The sequence below is a fragment of the Trachemys scripta genome, chromosome 1, assembly GCF_013100865.1.
Source record: "Trachemys scripta elegans isolate TJP31775 chromosome 1, CAS_Tse_1.0, whole genome shotgun sequence".
Classification (NCBI taxonomy): Eukaryota; Metazoa; Chordata; order Testudines; family Emydidae; genus Trachemys; species Trachemys scripta.
The window spans coordinates 60,233,808-60,249,979 of record NC_048298.1 but is presented as its reverse complement, the minus strand read 5'-3'; the positions used below and the strand labels follow the sequence as shown (position 1 = coordinate 60,249,979).

The window sequence follows — 16,172 nt, the reverse complement described above, 5'->3', positions numbered from 1 at the left end:
AAAATCTAATTTTTAGAAAAAAATCATAAATAGTTTTATAATGCAACTACATTTGTTGACATAGATTAAAAGTAATACACCTCTACCCCGATATAACACTGTCCTCGGGAGCCAAAAAATCTTACCGCATTATAGGTGAAACTGCGTTATATCGAACTTGCTTTGATCCGCCAGAATGCGCAGCCCCGCCCCTCCCCCAGAGCGCTGCTTTACCATGTTATATCTGAATTCGTGTTATATCGGGTCGCATTATATCAGGGTAGAGGTGTACTATAATCATATGATTTCACCTATATTGTCAAACTAAGAATTTTAACACTCCAATTCCAAACTAAACCAAACAACAGTTGAGCAACAGGGCAAATTAGAGTTAAAAAAATTAAATCCCACATACCCACGTCTCTCAGCACAATTAAGAACTCAGACTCTGGCAACCCATAGGCATTAGATGGCTCTTCTAAAACAGTGTATAAGCTCCCACATGGACAAAATTCCATAACAAGTACTTTGTGTCTAGTGGTTGTCTGAAAAATAAAAAATATTAAGATTTGGCAATGATATGAAGACTGTTAATAATGCCAGAGATTACATCAAGTCATAGTCTCCTATTTCCAAAGCTTTGTAACCTGATGCTATTTTATATACAAGTCTCACTCTGATGGCTTTTAAAAAAAAGAAAAGAAAAAAGAAAAACTGGTTCCATTTTAAAATTTATCTTGAGTGTGGAAGAAACTAGGGAGGCCACAAGATTATGGGTGCTAGCCCTTCTTCACCTTTAAAATGGCCCTCTCAGAGTAGCAGGTAGTATAGGCAAATGAAAAATGAGGAACTACATTGGGAGAAAGCCTGGAGCAGAACTTTTACTTCTCTCCTTCGATTACTCCCCCTCCCCAAAGTCTTTACCGACCTCTGCATTTTAGCAATTTTCCTGTGAACCCCTAGCCAGCCTCACTTTGAGAAGTGCTACTTTAATTCATCCCTGGATGCAATTCTACATCTGCTCTATCATTATGTGAACTTTATACAGCAAGATGCCTATCTTCTGACAATCTTGTGGAACACCTGAAATTTTATTTATATTTTTAAAAAGTGAGAGTTTGTGAATAAGCTGCAAAATTATCAAGCAAGAGCAAATCAGACAGTAGTATGCATTCCATATTAATATAAAAATGTACAATAGTATAATTAAAATCTATTATCTTAAATAATTTAAATTTCAGATTTTATAAATTAGGACAGTATCTGCATAATATGCACATGTGGATGCAGTGGATCAGATTCAGTGCCTGTTGCACTGAACCTGATTGTATGCTAAAGACAGCAAGGCAAGTGTACTGATGTGCTAGGCTGTTAGGAGTCAGTTATGTATTTCAGTAGCAGTATCACCACTCAGCCTCTGCTATCTTTCAATCTGTGGCTCCAGGTCAGGTGAGATTCTCAACAAAAGGAGAGAAGCCAGTAGGAAAAGGCTCCTATATACTTCTTAATAAAAATACAACCTTATCCCATACAGCTGAGTTTACATGAAATACATATGCAGGGATCATGGATGGCATTACTACAAACCACATCAGCTAATTACCTCTTCTTCAATAGCAAACAATTTGACAATGTTCTTGTGATTCAGTTTCTTTAATACTTCAAATTCTCTCATCTGAACATCCACAGGACGAAGGAAGCTTATGTTGTTAAATACTTTGACGGCATATAAATCCCCAGTTTTCTATCAGAAAAATATTCAAATTATTTAAAAAAAATCAAAGTCAAGTACAAAAAAGCCTTAATAATTAACATGTATATAGTATCAGTCTTCCTGAAGGATCCCAGAACACTTTTCAAACTTATATACAAGTATGATATAATTGCAGCTTTTCTGCAATAATTTATTAATATTGTATGTTCATCTGGTTATTGGAATGTTTACTATATGAATATATTGGTTTAGTTTAATAGGGGGCTGTAAGGAAAAACAAGCAGGAAGGAAAAATGGCTCAAGATAAGCTACTTCTTCACAAACACTTGAGGGTTGTTAACAGACAATGCCAGGACACACAAAGAATTGCAAACTCAAGACAATTTGAGAGAGACAAAATACATAATCTCATGACAAAGAACAGCCTCAACTCCCATCTACATTCAGGTAATAAACACCAATTAGGGGATAATTTTTTACAAAGCTGGAAGATGGCGAAATCTGAGGGGTAACTTTAGATTTTAATATCTGTACAAAGACTAATTGAAAATCTTCTTCTAGAAAATTTGTGTAAGGCCCCAAACCCATAGCCAAGTATGTAGAGGTTTAAAAACTACAATTAATACAGTTCAGAACAACACACTTAAAAATTAGTTCCTGCTTTATGCCCCAATCTTGGGAAAAGTTATTCACACGGATTCAGTGGGGCTAATCATGTAAAAGTGTTTACAGGATTGGGGCTTTATTTATCTGCTGACCTGAATCCTGGGATTTAGCATTTTTTCCTACACCACTGGATAGCCATTACATCTCAAACAGCAGTGCAGCTCCATATGCTTTTACAGTTTGTGATATCCTGAGCTATTTCAGGGGAAAACAAAAGCCCCCCAAAAAACACCTTGGTAGATAAAAATCCTTTCAGTTTTCCTTTAAAATTATAAAACAATTGTTAATAATTTATAGTCAAGAGAAGGTATTAGCAGTTGGGTTATTTTTCTCACAGTTTTTATATATGTTAGTATGACAATTAAAGAAATTAAGACATAATTAAGCACTCTGGACAACGTTAAAAACCAATCTACCCCTGGAAACAAAAACAGTGAGACAGGGATCATGTCTTACTTTGTATTTGTATAGCACTTAGCACAACGGTTACCTGAACCTGACTAGGGCCTTAGTGCACTATCATAATATTAAATAATAATAAATTCAGATATTAGAAAATAAGTTTAGGTAAAGAGAGTCCAAACAGAATATTTGTCTGGAATGAAGATTACCACCACCCCCAAAGGAGTTCAGAAATAACAGTTTCTTTAAAAAGAAAGAGAGAGAGATTTATTTCCAATTTAAAAGGGACATATACGTTTAGTAATTTAGGCCCCAAAAGAGTCTTTTCTACTTGTTTATTTAAACATTTCCCTACATTGTTGGAAACTCAACAGCACTGTACTTGTGCACAAGAACCAGAAACAGCATTGTGTACTTGTGCATAAGAACCAGAAAATGACTGCTTAATTTCACTGTCCAAACTAGATAAAATGCAAAAGGCATTGAGCAAGCACAGTGAAAAAAATGGTACATTTTACAAACGATTTCAGTATTAATACTAATTGTGTTATTAATAACTATAAAGATATTTAAAAACATGTATCTTACACATTTTTTCCTGATTATTAGGGACATTAAGATAAAATATCATAAAAGTTGTGTTGTTTTCTTACACAAACATATCCAATTAAAAAAAAATCAAAACTTTTCCATAAAAGGCTGATGAACAGATTTCAAGGGCTTTCACATTACAGGTGCCAGATTTAATGATTGTTTTCTTACTGAATCCAGCCTGTGGATTTAGTATATAGGCAGTATTCACCGACTAGCTAGTTTTTCTTTTAATTAATGAAAGAAAAACAACTTCCATGCATTAACAAAGGAAACACGACAAGAAGACTATTTAAGAATTAATACAAGGAGCCCTGTTCTTGAAAAAAAAAAATTTACTATATGGTAACCAGTTTGTTTATTCCACACAAACCTTATGTCGTCCACGAAAAACATTTGCAGTGGCTCCTTGTCCTAGAACGTCAGATAAAAGCCATAGATAATTGGAAGTGCTCTGCATGTTTTCTCTCGATCAGTCGATTCTCTTTTCAAGCTTAAAAATAAAAACATAAATGTTACTGAGTATATTGCACACACAAAAATTAAAAGGAAAATCAATACATTCTTAATGAAACAGAGAAACACTACTCCAGAGATTTAAAGAATTAACAGAGGAATTAAAAATCCACCAATTAGAGAGATGGGGAGGCAGGAAGAACGAAACGAAGGCAAGCTAAATGTTACCAGAAATGAAAATTAACATTTCAGATATAAAATCTGTCACAGAGTTTGAAGTCTTCTTTTTCCCTTCCTCCAATTGAAAGAAACAACTAAAAATCAAATAAAGGTCTGAATAACCATTCTTTTGTCAGCTTCTAAATGTGGCACAAAGAGACCATAAAAGATAGAGGAAAATAATACAAAAGGTTTCAAATAATGTGGGAATTGTGTCTTTCCTTTAAGAGCAACAGAGGGTCCTGTGGCACCTTTAAGACTAACAGAAGTATTGGGAGCATAAGTTTTCGTGGATAAGAACCTCACTTCTTCGAGGTTCTTATCCACGAAAGCTTATGCTCCCAATACTTCTGTTAGTCTTAAAGGTGCCACAGGACCCTCTGTTGCTTTTTACAGATTCAGACTAACACGGCTACCCCTCTGATACTTTCCTTTAAGAGAAGCAACATTTCTATAAGTTCCATGGTTCAGCATATCTGAGAAACTGCACAATGGAAGTGAGATAATGGCAGGTTTATGTGATATCAAATATCTGAAGTAGCCACGTTAGTCTGTATCCACAAAAACAATGAGGAGTCCGGTGGCACCTTAAAGACTAACGAATTTATTTGAGCATAAGCTTTCATGGGTAAAAAACCCACTTCTTCAGATGCATGGAGTACTGGACTACTCATTGTTTTTGTGATCTCTGAAATAAGGAGTTTGTGACCCAGGGTCCTTTTGATGCCAACTGACACAGAGGGGATGCACGAGGTTTAATAGGGATCCTTTGGTCAGGTACATGCATAATAATTAACAAAAGAGTGGCATGTAAGGTCTTTACCAAGAGCCAGTAGCTTACATGGAAATGTATGTATGGATAATATTTAAGAAATTATGTATCTACACTAGTGTTCCCTCTAATTTTTCCCACACATGTGCAGAATGAATTTTGTTATGTGCACCAATATTGAGGTGATGTGTGAAACATCACCTTCATATTGGTGCACATAACAAAATTCATGTGGTGGGGGTGGGGTCGAGGGGTTCGGAGTGTGGGAGGGGGCTCAGGGCTGGGGAAGAGGGTTGGGGTGCAAGGGTGTGAGGGCTCCGGCTGGGGGTGCAGGCTCTGGAGTGGGGCTGGGGATGAGGGATTTGGGGTACAGCTGGGGCTGAGGAGTTCAGACTGCTGGAAGGGGATCAGGGCTGGGACAGGGGTTTGGCATGCAGGGGGGAGTGAGAGCTCCAGCTGGGTGTGCGGGCTCTGGGGTGAGGCTGGGGATGAGGGGCTCAGGGCTGAGGCAGAGGGTTTGGGTGTGAGCTCAGGGGATGAGGAGTTTGGGGTGCAGAAGGCTGCTCCGGGGCTATGGCGGGGAGAGAGGACTCCCCCTCAGCTCTCTCTCCCCGCAGCAGCACCTGGGCTGGGGGGAGAGGTGCCCTTCCCCCGGCCACAGCAGGTCCGGACCGAGCCTGGGTTCAGGACGCCCCTCCCCAGGCTGTGGCAGGTCTGGGGCTGAGGCGCCCCGCCACCGGCCACAGCAGGTTAGGGGCCGCGCTAGGTTGGGGTGCCCATTCCCTGACAGGTCCTGACCAGGTGGGTTCTCTGAACACCTGTGTGGCGCTAAATAGGCTGCTGCGCAGCTTACAGGGAACTTAGACCTACACTAAAAATTATGTTCTTAAAGTAAAAGGCAAGTGACCAGGATGTGACCGTCTGTGGACAGATTCTGTTCAGGCATGGGATTAGGAGTCTCTTACCTTTCCCTGTCTGGTCAGATATATATTGTGCATTGTATGTCTCACAATGGAAGTCTATTTGCATATGGAGCCACCAACTAATCAAAGTTGCAAAATAAATAACAGATTGTGAAAGCAGATAGAAAGGACCACACAGCAAGAGGTGATAGATCTGGTATTGCAAGGAAAGAGATAATATCCTTCCACTGTGGAGGCAAGAGGATAGCATGACTTTTCTCATGAAAGGAAGATCACAGCCAAGACTGGCTGTAATATGCTGTGATGGGGTGTCTACCCCACACAAGACTGGAAGGGGTTATATGACCAGGTGGTCCAACAAACTCCATCGGTTGCACCTGGAGGAGCAGCCAGGGAGTAGAGGATTGATTGGGACCAGGCTCAGCTGGAAAGAAACAGGCAAGACTTCCTTAAAGCCAGGGCGCAGATAGCAGAAAGGGGCTGCAGTCACTCCCTGGGAGGAGGGAGGTGTGTTAGGGGCTAAAGGTTAGGTCACAGTTATTCCTGGAGATGAGGGAGGCTGGTGAACCCAGGGAAGCCAGGAAGGTAGGAGAAGGCCCAGGGGTAAGCAGCAAGGTAGGACAGTGCAGGCCTTGGCTGCTGACGGGAGGGCCCCTGAGCTGGAATCCAAAGTAGAGGACAGGCCTGGCCGCAGAGACGACTTGTTGGAGGGGCATGAAGGGTCAAGTGCCACCTCTCTCTCCCTCCGTCTCCCCCCCCCCAGCAGCTGGCCCTGGAGGGAGAGGAGGGGTGGGGCCAGAAGAGAAGAGGAGGGAACAGAGCTTCTTCCAGCCCCATTGCCTAGGATGCTGCCCGCCCAGTGCAGTATAGCGGCTGACTGGGACAGAGACTGGCTATGGCAGCAGCAGGCTGCCTCCCACCCAGGCTCAGCTTCTGGGGACAGCGGCCAAGTGAGCCGGGGCCCTGCCCTGCCCCCCTGATATGCTCAGAGCTGGCACAATGGGAGAACAGAGCTCCCCCTGGTAATGTGGGGTGGGGAGGGGATGGGGAGAGCGTGGGAGACCTGGGCTGGGGGTGGGGTGGAGTCATGTGGGGATGTCACATGGGGAGATCACATGTTCTTCCCTTTAGCTGGTGCCCCCAGCAGACTGCCTGGGATGGTTTGTCCAGGAAAGACTTTGTTACATCACCCCCAGTAGGGGAATATGTACGGTGACCCAGGCGGAGGCTGAGTCCCAAAGAGGAGGCTGCGATTCCTGGAGCAAGAGGGGCCACAGGGCGAGACAGGATGGGTGAAGACACTGCTATAGAAGGGTGCAATGTCTGGAAGAGCCAATCCCCAGGATGGCCAGGAGGAGGACTATTAGTGGTGAGCAGACCCTGTCACAAATGCTGGAAGGATTTTGGATAAGCTTTTGCTCTATATGATATGACAGAAACTAATTAAGTAAGTCTAGATTCTAGATCATGTGTTATGTTTTTATTTTATATTTATCCATTTGTTTTCAATACTTTTATTGGCTCTCCTCAAACTTCTACATTTTATTAAATACATTTTTACTTGTTTTCACTATAAACATATAAGAGCTGTGTATCAAGCAGAGCTATGCTCTGAGGTGTAACTGGTGAGCTGGGGGTACTGTTCTTTTGGGAGCAGTGGATTTGTGAATTCTGTGAGCATCCAGTGGACATGGGGCTGGACACTTCAGGGGGACCCTCAAAGGGCTTGAGGGCTAAAGTGTGTCTAACGCTAACCTGCAGAGGAAGAGCGGAGCCTGAGTAGGCTGAGGGAGGAGTGCTTGTGTTGCCTGTGGCTGGTAGAGTGGGGTTCTGACCCCTGTCAGGCTCAGACAAGGCTTTCTCCTGGTAAGGGCATGGGGCAGGTAGTAGCGAAGTGCCTCACAACTCTAGGTAACCCCAGGAAGTATGACAGGAGTACTGAAAGATATGGTACTACCTCAGTGTAAGTATGGATGCTCCAGACAGGTAGGTTCCAAGAAGCTAGTTTCACATGAGTCAGATTATTAAAGAACCAATGTAAACTCTAATATTTTCAACTACATGTTAGAAGTAATAACTATTACAACTGAAAGAAACTAGTGATTTTTCTCCAATTTTCAAGTTTTTTTGCTTTCTTAATTTTAGATCATTTTGGGTAGTCAATTAAATTGTTTCCCAGCTATAGTCTGGGAATTTTCCTGCGATTGTGAGCTCACAAAAGGCAGCAAGGGGTGCAGGAGCAGATGTAATCCCTGAAACTACTTTTAAACACATTTGTTTTAATTAAAATGTCAAGCTGAAAGATTCCTTTAAAATCTAATAAAAATAACAATTTGCAAAACTGGTCAACTCAATCCATAGTTTAGGAGTACTCTTGGATTCCTCACTGAGCTCTCACATAGCAACGGCCACAAGTAGTGATAGCTACCATCTCCAGCTGGCTATGAGACTCCATCCTATCCTGGTGGACAAAGACCTGGCCTCAGTTATTCATGCCTTCATCATCACTTGGCTGGAGTACAGCAATACAGTATAGGTGGGCATGGAACCTTCAGCACTCTGGAAACTCCAATTAGTAGAAAATGCTGCAGTCTCTTTTCTCAACAACACAGGCTACTGTGAGCACATCAGATCTGTCCTTTGCTCTCTACACTGGCTTCCCATAGAACTTTAAATCAAGTACAAGGTCTCAATTTTTTCTCCCAAGTGGTCCACGACCTGGGCCCAGGATGCCCAAAAGACCATCTAAAGCTCCGAAACAAAGACTGGGTCAACAGCTTCACTCTTCTGGCACAATGGAACTCTACAACCACAGTAAAGCTCACTTGTGTGGGAGACGGAACTTTCTTGGGGACAGTTTGAGACTGTGGAATGGCCCCCGTTTCCCCCCTCCCCCAGGAACTAAGGACCACCACAAACCCTGCCACTTTTAGGGTGACCAGATGAGAATTCCAAAATATCGGGACCGCCGCAGGGGGAGCGGCTTTTCAATTGTTACAGTCACCCGTCCGAATCTTCGGTGGCACTTCGGCAGAGGGTCCTTCAGTCGCTGACGGTCTTCGGCGGCAGATAATAAACCTTGCCACCAAAGAAGGAAGTACCCGCCACTTAAATGCCGTCGAATACTGTCAGCGACTGCGGGACCCGCTGACAAAGACCTGGACATGCTGGGTGAGTGTAACAATTGAAAAGGCACTCCCCCTGCCGGTCACCGCCACCTAAGTAACAAGGGGGGAGAGGGGCGCACAAAGCGCCCGAAACAAAATATCGGGACAAATGGTGTCCCGACCGTACTTCGGTCGGGACAAACTGCTCAATATCGGGACGTCTGGTCACCCTACCCACTTTTCACCTCACCTTCTCTAATAAAAACACATAGCAACAGATATATGTATAAAAAACAAACCAATCCAAACAAGACACTCCACTGCACATGCTCCTCCACCTGAGGAGAGGATGAGAGAACAGACAACATGCACTACTGGAAGGCGCTCAGATACTACAGTGAGGAGACAGACAGTATAAAGACCTATATAGATCAGAATGCCCATGTTTTGCACAGGCAGACCTTGGCACCTGAATAAAGTATCCTACAGAATAAGGGCCTAAGTAACATAAATAAAAGGCACTGTATATGCTGTCCTTGAAAAGATACAGATGCTAACTGCCTCAACTCTCTTATACGAGCATGGTATAAAGGAAAATTGTCAGCAACCAGAGTCCCATTCCTAGCCCTCAAATGGGTTCTAAACTGCTTCTGACAACAGGTGTGCCAGATAAGCAGTATTTCCCTGGATAGTTTCCCCCAATTATTAATAATATAACTCAATCATGTTATGAGTTAATTCCTGATTTTAATAAGAGATTCTAAGTTTTTCAAATTTAAAAAAGGCCCACAACGTATCTATTTTAATTAAAGGAAATCTCTAATTTTTCATACACAATCAATATTATAATACTCATTGTTTCAGCAGAAGTCCAATACAACCAGCTTTTAGAGCGTCTCCAAAAAGTGTAATATCTCACATACTGTGTGCACTGCCAATGCCTAAAGAAAACAGTAAGTTACCATAAATTATGGAACACAAAACTATGAACACTTCAGAGTTAAGGATAACCTGAATTAGTTCAGTTTGGTCATTCATTGTATCAGGATTTCCCCCCCCCCATCCCCCTTCCCTGCCAGCCCCCAAGAAAAGCCTCCTTACTCTTCTTATGAAAAGCACTATCAAGCCCCCATACTCCTGTGATAGCAGGAAGAAGATATAAAAGAACTTCCTGTTCTTAGAGAGATCTAAGGGAAACATATTTATCATCTAAGTTGTTCAACTCTGTTTGAAAAAATCATTGGTTTATACAACAGCAAAGAAAGTCTGTCACAACACAGAAGAGATTTTACCACAGGAAAATGAACAGAGTGGCGGAAGTTGTGCTGCATATCAAGTTAATCAGTCACATTACGGTGCTTAGCACAGGCAGGGGCCTGACTTTTTAATAGTACTCAGGGGAACACCGCATTAAAACAGGAATTTTCAAATGGTTTTGGCTGAACAAGTTTCTACTTGTAATAACTTCTAATATTAGTAATGTACAGTACCTTAATGAGAATATATGTGTAAAGTGTTTCTTATAAGCCAGTCCCAAGTCCAATCATCTTGTAATGTGTGAAAGGCGGAGTCACCAGGTAGAGACTTGGAATTCTTGCAAAATAGATCCAAAGTTATAAAGCAGCTCCAATCTACTGTATTTTATCTATTTCCATCATTACTTATTCTTAACACATAGGTTACAGTACACAAATTGGGTGGCAAGCTGACTGGTCACATGGTGCTGGTGGGTCCGCCTCCTTTCTCAAGCTGCTAAAAGGCATTAAAGACAACTCAAAATAACAGCTGGTCAAAAAACAGTGGAAATCTTCTGTGACATATTTTCATCAAAACTTCAAAAATTCTCAACCAGCTCTACTAAAAGTACCTAAAATACTAGGTCAAACATAATTTTCCCATACTGGTAACTGCTGTAGATGCCAAAGAGATGTTATGCAGACCTGAATGCCATGAGACAGGTCTCTGAGGCAATCTGGGGCATTTTCTGTATTAAAACAAGGTCCATGCTACGAAAAAGCTTGAAAAAAACATTGGACTAAAAATGTCTTCCAGATAATAAGACCCACTACCTGCGATGTGCCAGGTGGCATGGATATAGTGAAGATGGGATTGCTGCTTTGCATGATGCCATCTTGACTACCTCTTCCCAAGAGTCAAATCTACTGAATCTTTTTTGTTCAGCAGAAAAGTGCACATAGACTGTAAGTACACAAAGAATTTGGTCTTTACCAATTTTATTTAAAAACTAAACAATTTAACGGCTGACTAGAAAGTGATCATCTCACAGCCCAAAAGATACAAATGTGACATTTTTACGTAAGAGGTCCCTTGTCCTCCTCCACTCTTATTTTTAAAGGTAATGTATGCCAAGACCAGTAGAAAAGAATTGCATGAGCCATAGTACCCTACAAAACAAACTAGCACGCTATCAGATCTAGGACTTCATGTGATGGATGACAAAAATCTAGCAGACAGGAAAACCATTTACAATATGGTACAAAATATTGACAAAAATCTCAAACAGTGAAAATAGGAATCAGATCTAAGCTTAGGATATTTGTACTGATGTAACCACACTGATATAGCTACACCAGTGGAAATGCTTAATGTACACGTGGCGCCTTGGTGCAAACAAAAGCTTGCACTTGTGATGATTGGGCCTACAAATTTACACTAATTGTGAGTTCAACTGTAAAAAGTTAGAGAAAGTTTATAAAATGTCTCTAACCTATAACAAATGTTGATGCGAGAAGGTGCAAAAGGGAGTAAGACTGTATTAACCTAAACAAAAAGGCCTACTGATATAATTCAAGGACTATGTTAAGGTCATGCCTGGTAAACAAGAGAAGTGCTGGACTGGAAATAAACAGACCAAAACTGTTTTGTTGGAAATTAGGCCTAATTGGGGGGGTGGAGGGGATGAGCTATTCCAGTGGCACTCAGCCTTTCCAGGCTGTACCCCTTTCAGGAGGCTGATATCTTGCATATCCAAAATTTCACCTCACAAAGTATTTGCTTACAAAATCAGACATAAAAATACAAAAGTGTCACAGCACACTATCACTGAAAAATTGCTTACTTTCTCATTTTACCATATAATTATAAAATAAATCAATTGGAATATAAATATTGTACTTACATTTCAGTTTATAGCATATAGAGCAGTATAAGCAAGTCACTGCCTCTATGAAATTTTAGTTTCTACTGACTTTGCTAGTGCTTTTTATGTAGTCTGTTGTAAAACTAGCCAAATACCTAGGTGAGTTGATGTACTCCCTGGAAGACCTCTGCATACCCCTCAAAAAAAAATAAAAAATACCCCTGGTTGAGAAACACTGAGCTATTCTGCCCATCATTCCCTTTCTGGGGTCTTCAAAAAGAGACTTCAGGAGGAAAAGCTATCTCTGGTGAATGCTGGCTGGCTAAAAGACAAGAGAAGGGGAAGGTTGTTTTCCTATGGATAGATGTTAATAACAGCAACAATACCAGCTCCAGCCCATCTCAGCTAACTTTTCTCAAAAATAACAGTAATTACTATATTCAGTACCATCTAAAAGACTGCACACAAAGGTTTTCTTTTTCTATTTTTGTAATCTTCTAAAGCAGGGGTGGCCAACCTGTGGCTCTGGAGCCACATGCAGCTCTTCAGAAGTTAATATGCGGCTCCTTGTATAGGCACCGACTCTGGGGCTGGAGCTAAAGGCGCCAACTTTCCAATGTGCCAAGGGGGTGCTCACTGCTCAACCCCTGGCTCTGCCACAGGTTCTGCCACAGGCCCTACCCCTACTCAACCCCTTCCTGCCCCTCCCCTGAGCCTCCATGCCTTCGCTCCTCCCCACCTCACAGCCTCCTGCACACCCGGATCAGCTGTTTTGGGAGGTTCAGGAAGGTGGGGGGGTGCTGATCAGCAGGGCTAATGGTGGGTGGGAGGTGCTGGGAGCTGATGGGGGGGGGGCTGCCGATTACTGTGGCTCTTTGGCATTCAGGCTGGCCACCTCTGTTCTAAAGACTCTTCACAGCTGAAGGGAATAAGGGATGTTTTTAAAATGAAAGCCTTACTTAATACTTTACATTTCAAATGGTCTAACTTTCTGTTTTCCCCCTGTATCTTTAATAAAGGGTTTAAAAATGTTTAATAATGAGTTTGCCATCGTATTAAGAGGGCTCAGATCTTTGCATTCCAAACCCTGAACCTTATTTAAAACAGTTTCACATTGGACAGTTATAGGGTCATATTAACACCTTTGTTTTTGCGGCCCATATAGTCCTTCCTAACTAATACAATACACCATTGCAACTTACTCTGGTTTCACCCTAGCCAAGGTAAAAAATAACCATTCCCCCAACATCACAAACCTCAATTTAAAGGAATAATAGGATGATACTGTTTTATTCCTTTAAAATTTCATAGGGGCAGTGACTGTATTCTGACCTGCTTTTAACAATCTTCAATCAACTTTCTAGTTAACTTCTAAAAATATAACTTTCTACATCTTTTCCTTCCTTTTGTTTTGCTTCCTTTCCCATTCTGGCTTCACTCCTCCTTTTTTGTTATAATAGTTCAGAATCTATCTTTTTATGTGTATGCAGCATCTATTACTACCTCTTTTTTGTCTCTCTCTTTACCACCACCACCTCCTCCTCTTCTTCCCAAATCCACTCACTCTTTTCTCTCCCTTAAATATTTACAACTAGGATGATACTGACTGATGTTACTAAAATGGAGGCACCCAGAAAGAGAGAGTGCATTTAAAACTTTGGGGAGAAGTGGACAATACAGAACACATAGTACACAACATAGCGGGACAAGAAAAGTATATAAGGTAAGGCAAAAACTGAGAAAGAAAAAAGGAAACATACTAAAAATGCCAGAAAAGATACACAATGCCTCTTCTGTAATCTCTCTCCTTTTTCCCAGAGCGAGGGAGCGGATTTTTCATTAAAACTTATTTTTTCAAATTGCTAAGAATAATTTCTCACACATCTTTGTACCTTGGACATTAGAGTAGAATGTCTCTGTCTCAACCTGTCCTTTGTCCTCCTTGCACGACTGTGCCTTTCTGAACTAGCTCTAAAAAACTGTTTCATTTTCACTTCTAGCTTATGTTCACTGATGAGGAAGTAGTTCTGTATAGAGACCTAAAGCAGTCTAGCAGTTTAATTTGTTCTTCCCAATGACTCATATATTGGTATTTTAGGTTTTGGTTTAGTATCCTGACCATTTTTCAGTTTTTGGTGGGGAGGTTTGTTCTATTTGTCAGCAGGTTAGTGTTTGGTGAATCCAGGAAAGGATTGTATATAGTACGAATGGATTGTGGACTATTTTGATTTAATTTTTGATCTTCTAGTGGGCAGAGCATGGACTGCTTTGGTTGAGATGAGAAGTTTAGTGCTCTTTTCTTGTATGTTAGTCAGCAGGAGGAATTGACCCAGTTTTGCTTTGCATGCATAATACCCAGGACTTGAAAAATTTACCAGACCTCTAATACGGTGTGGTCTCCAAAGTGGGGTGTGCAAGAGGATCCTTGGGGGTGCACGGCAGGAGGAGTGCTTTTTTTTTTTTTTTTTTTTTTTGCTTCAGCAAAAATGGTAGAGCCGGCGCAGCAGGGGGTGCGTGCTCAAAAATTTTTTACTGATATGGGTGCGCGATCAAAAAAGTTTGGAGACCACTGCTCTAATAGCCGGAAGACTTAAAGCTGAGAGGTCTCTCTGTCTAGGGACAATGCCTAGAGGCGAAGGCAAAGTCTGACCATCCCCACACCAAAGCTGCTGGGATTCCTACTAAGGTACTCTTCTTGGGAACTCATCCATTGTTGTTTCTAGTAAATTCAAAAGCCTTTACCCCCTAGAAAGGAGGAGCATTCTTTTTCTCTGAAACTCCTTGCTTCTAGTCTGCTGTCCTTGGGCTCTCTGCTTCTGCTTTTTGGGCCTCCTCCCAGGCAAATATCATTATTTGTATTATGAAGATGCCCAAAACCTACAATGTGCTAGTTGTACAAACATTTAAGACATTAACTATGCCCCCAAGATCTTAAGAACATAAGGGTCAGACGGGGTCAGACCAATTGTCCATCTAGCCCAGTATCCTGTTCACTTCAGAGGGAATGAACAGAACAGGGCAATTCATCAAGCGATCCATCCACTGTTGTTCAGTCCCATCTTCTGGCAGTCAAAGGGTTAGGGACACCTAGAGCATGGGGTTGCATCCCTGGCCATCTTGGCTAATACCCACTGATGGACCTATCCTCCATGAACTTATCTAATTCTTTTTTTAACCCAGTTATAGTTTTGGCTTTCATAACATCCCCTGGCAACAAGCTCATTGTGTGAAGAAGTGCGAAGAAGTACTTCCTTCTGTTTATTTTTAAACCTGCTGTCTATTAATTTCATTAGGTGACACCTGGTTCTTGTGTTGTGTGAAGGGGTAAATAACACTTCCTTATGCACTTTCTCCACACCATTCATGATTTTGTAGACTTCTATCATATCGCCCCTTCGTTGTCTCTTTTCTAAGCTGAAAATTCCCAGTCCTTTTAATCTCTTCTCATATGGAAGCTGTTCCATCCCCCTAATCACTTTTGTTGCTCTTCTCTGTACTTTTTTCAACTCTAATATATCTTTTTGAGATGGGGCAACCAGAACTGCACCCATATTCAGGGCATGGATATACCATTGATTTATATAGGGTATTATGATATTTACTATCTCCTTATCTATCCCTTTCCTAATAGATTCTAACATTGTTAGGGTTGGGTTTTTTTGGCTGACTGAGCAGATATATTCAGAGAACTATTCACAATGATTCCAAAATCTCTGTCTTGAGTGGTAACAGCTAATTTTGACCCCTTCATTTTTGTAGGTATAGTTGGAATTATATTTTCCAACATGCATTATTTTGCACTTATCAACACTGAATTTCATCTGTCATTTTGTTATCCACCCAGTTCTCCGATACCTTTGTAACTCTTCCCAGTCGGCTTTAGACTTAACTATCTTGAGTAATTTTGCATTGTCTGCTAACTTTGCCACCTCACTGTCTACCCCTTTTTCAAAACCATTTATGAACATGTTGAACAGGACTGATCCCAATACAGATCCTTGGGGGACCGAACTTTTTACCTCTCTCCACTGTGAAAACTGACCATTTATTTCTACCCTTTATTTCCTGTCTTTTAATCAGTTACTGATCCATGAGAGGACCTTTCCTCTTATCCCATGACTGCTTACTTTGCTCAAGGGCCTTTGGTGAGGGACCTTATCAAAGACTTTCTGAAAGTTCAAGTACACTGTATATACTGGATCACCCTTGTCTACATGATTCTTGAACAGCCTTCCCTTCCCCC

General features: G+C 41.4%; 1 protein-coding gene across 2 annotated transcripts in view; it reads right to left on the bottom strand.

Moving 5' to 3' along the window:
- The window catches only part of TBK1 (TANK binding kinase 1), a 48,685-nt gene extending 38,019 nt beyond the window's left edge, over positions 1-10,666 (bottom strand). Inside the window, exons 1-4 of one of the 2 annotated variants that reach the window (XM_034770576.1) lie at positions 10,320-10,666; positions 3,726-3,845; positions 1,583-1,723; positions 395-524 (exon numbers count right to left, since the gene is read on the bottom strand). In XM_034770576.1, coding sequence (XP_034626467.1) covers positions 395-524; positions 1,583-1,723; positions 3,726-3,812 — 358 coding nt within the window. In that variant the 5' untranslated portion in view covers positions 3,813-3,845; positions 10,320-10,666. The remainder of the gene's footprint in view (positions 1-394; positions 525-1,582; positions 1,724-3,725; positions 3,846-10,319) is intronic. The other variant, XM_034770584.1, reaches the window with a different exon arrangement.
- Between the last annotated feature and the right edge of the window lie 5,506 nt (positions 10,667-16,172).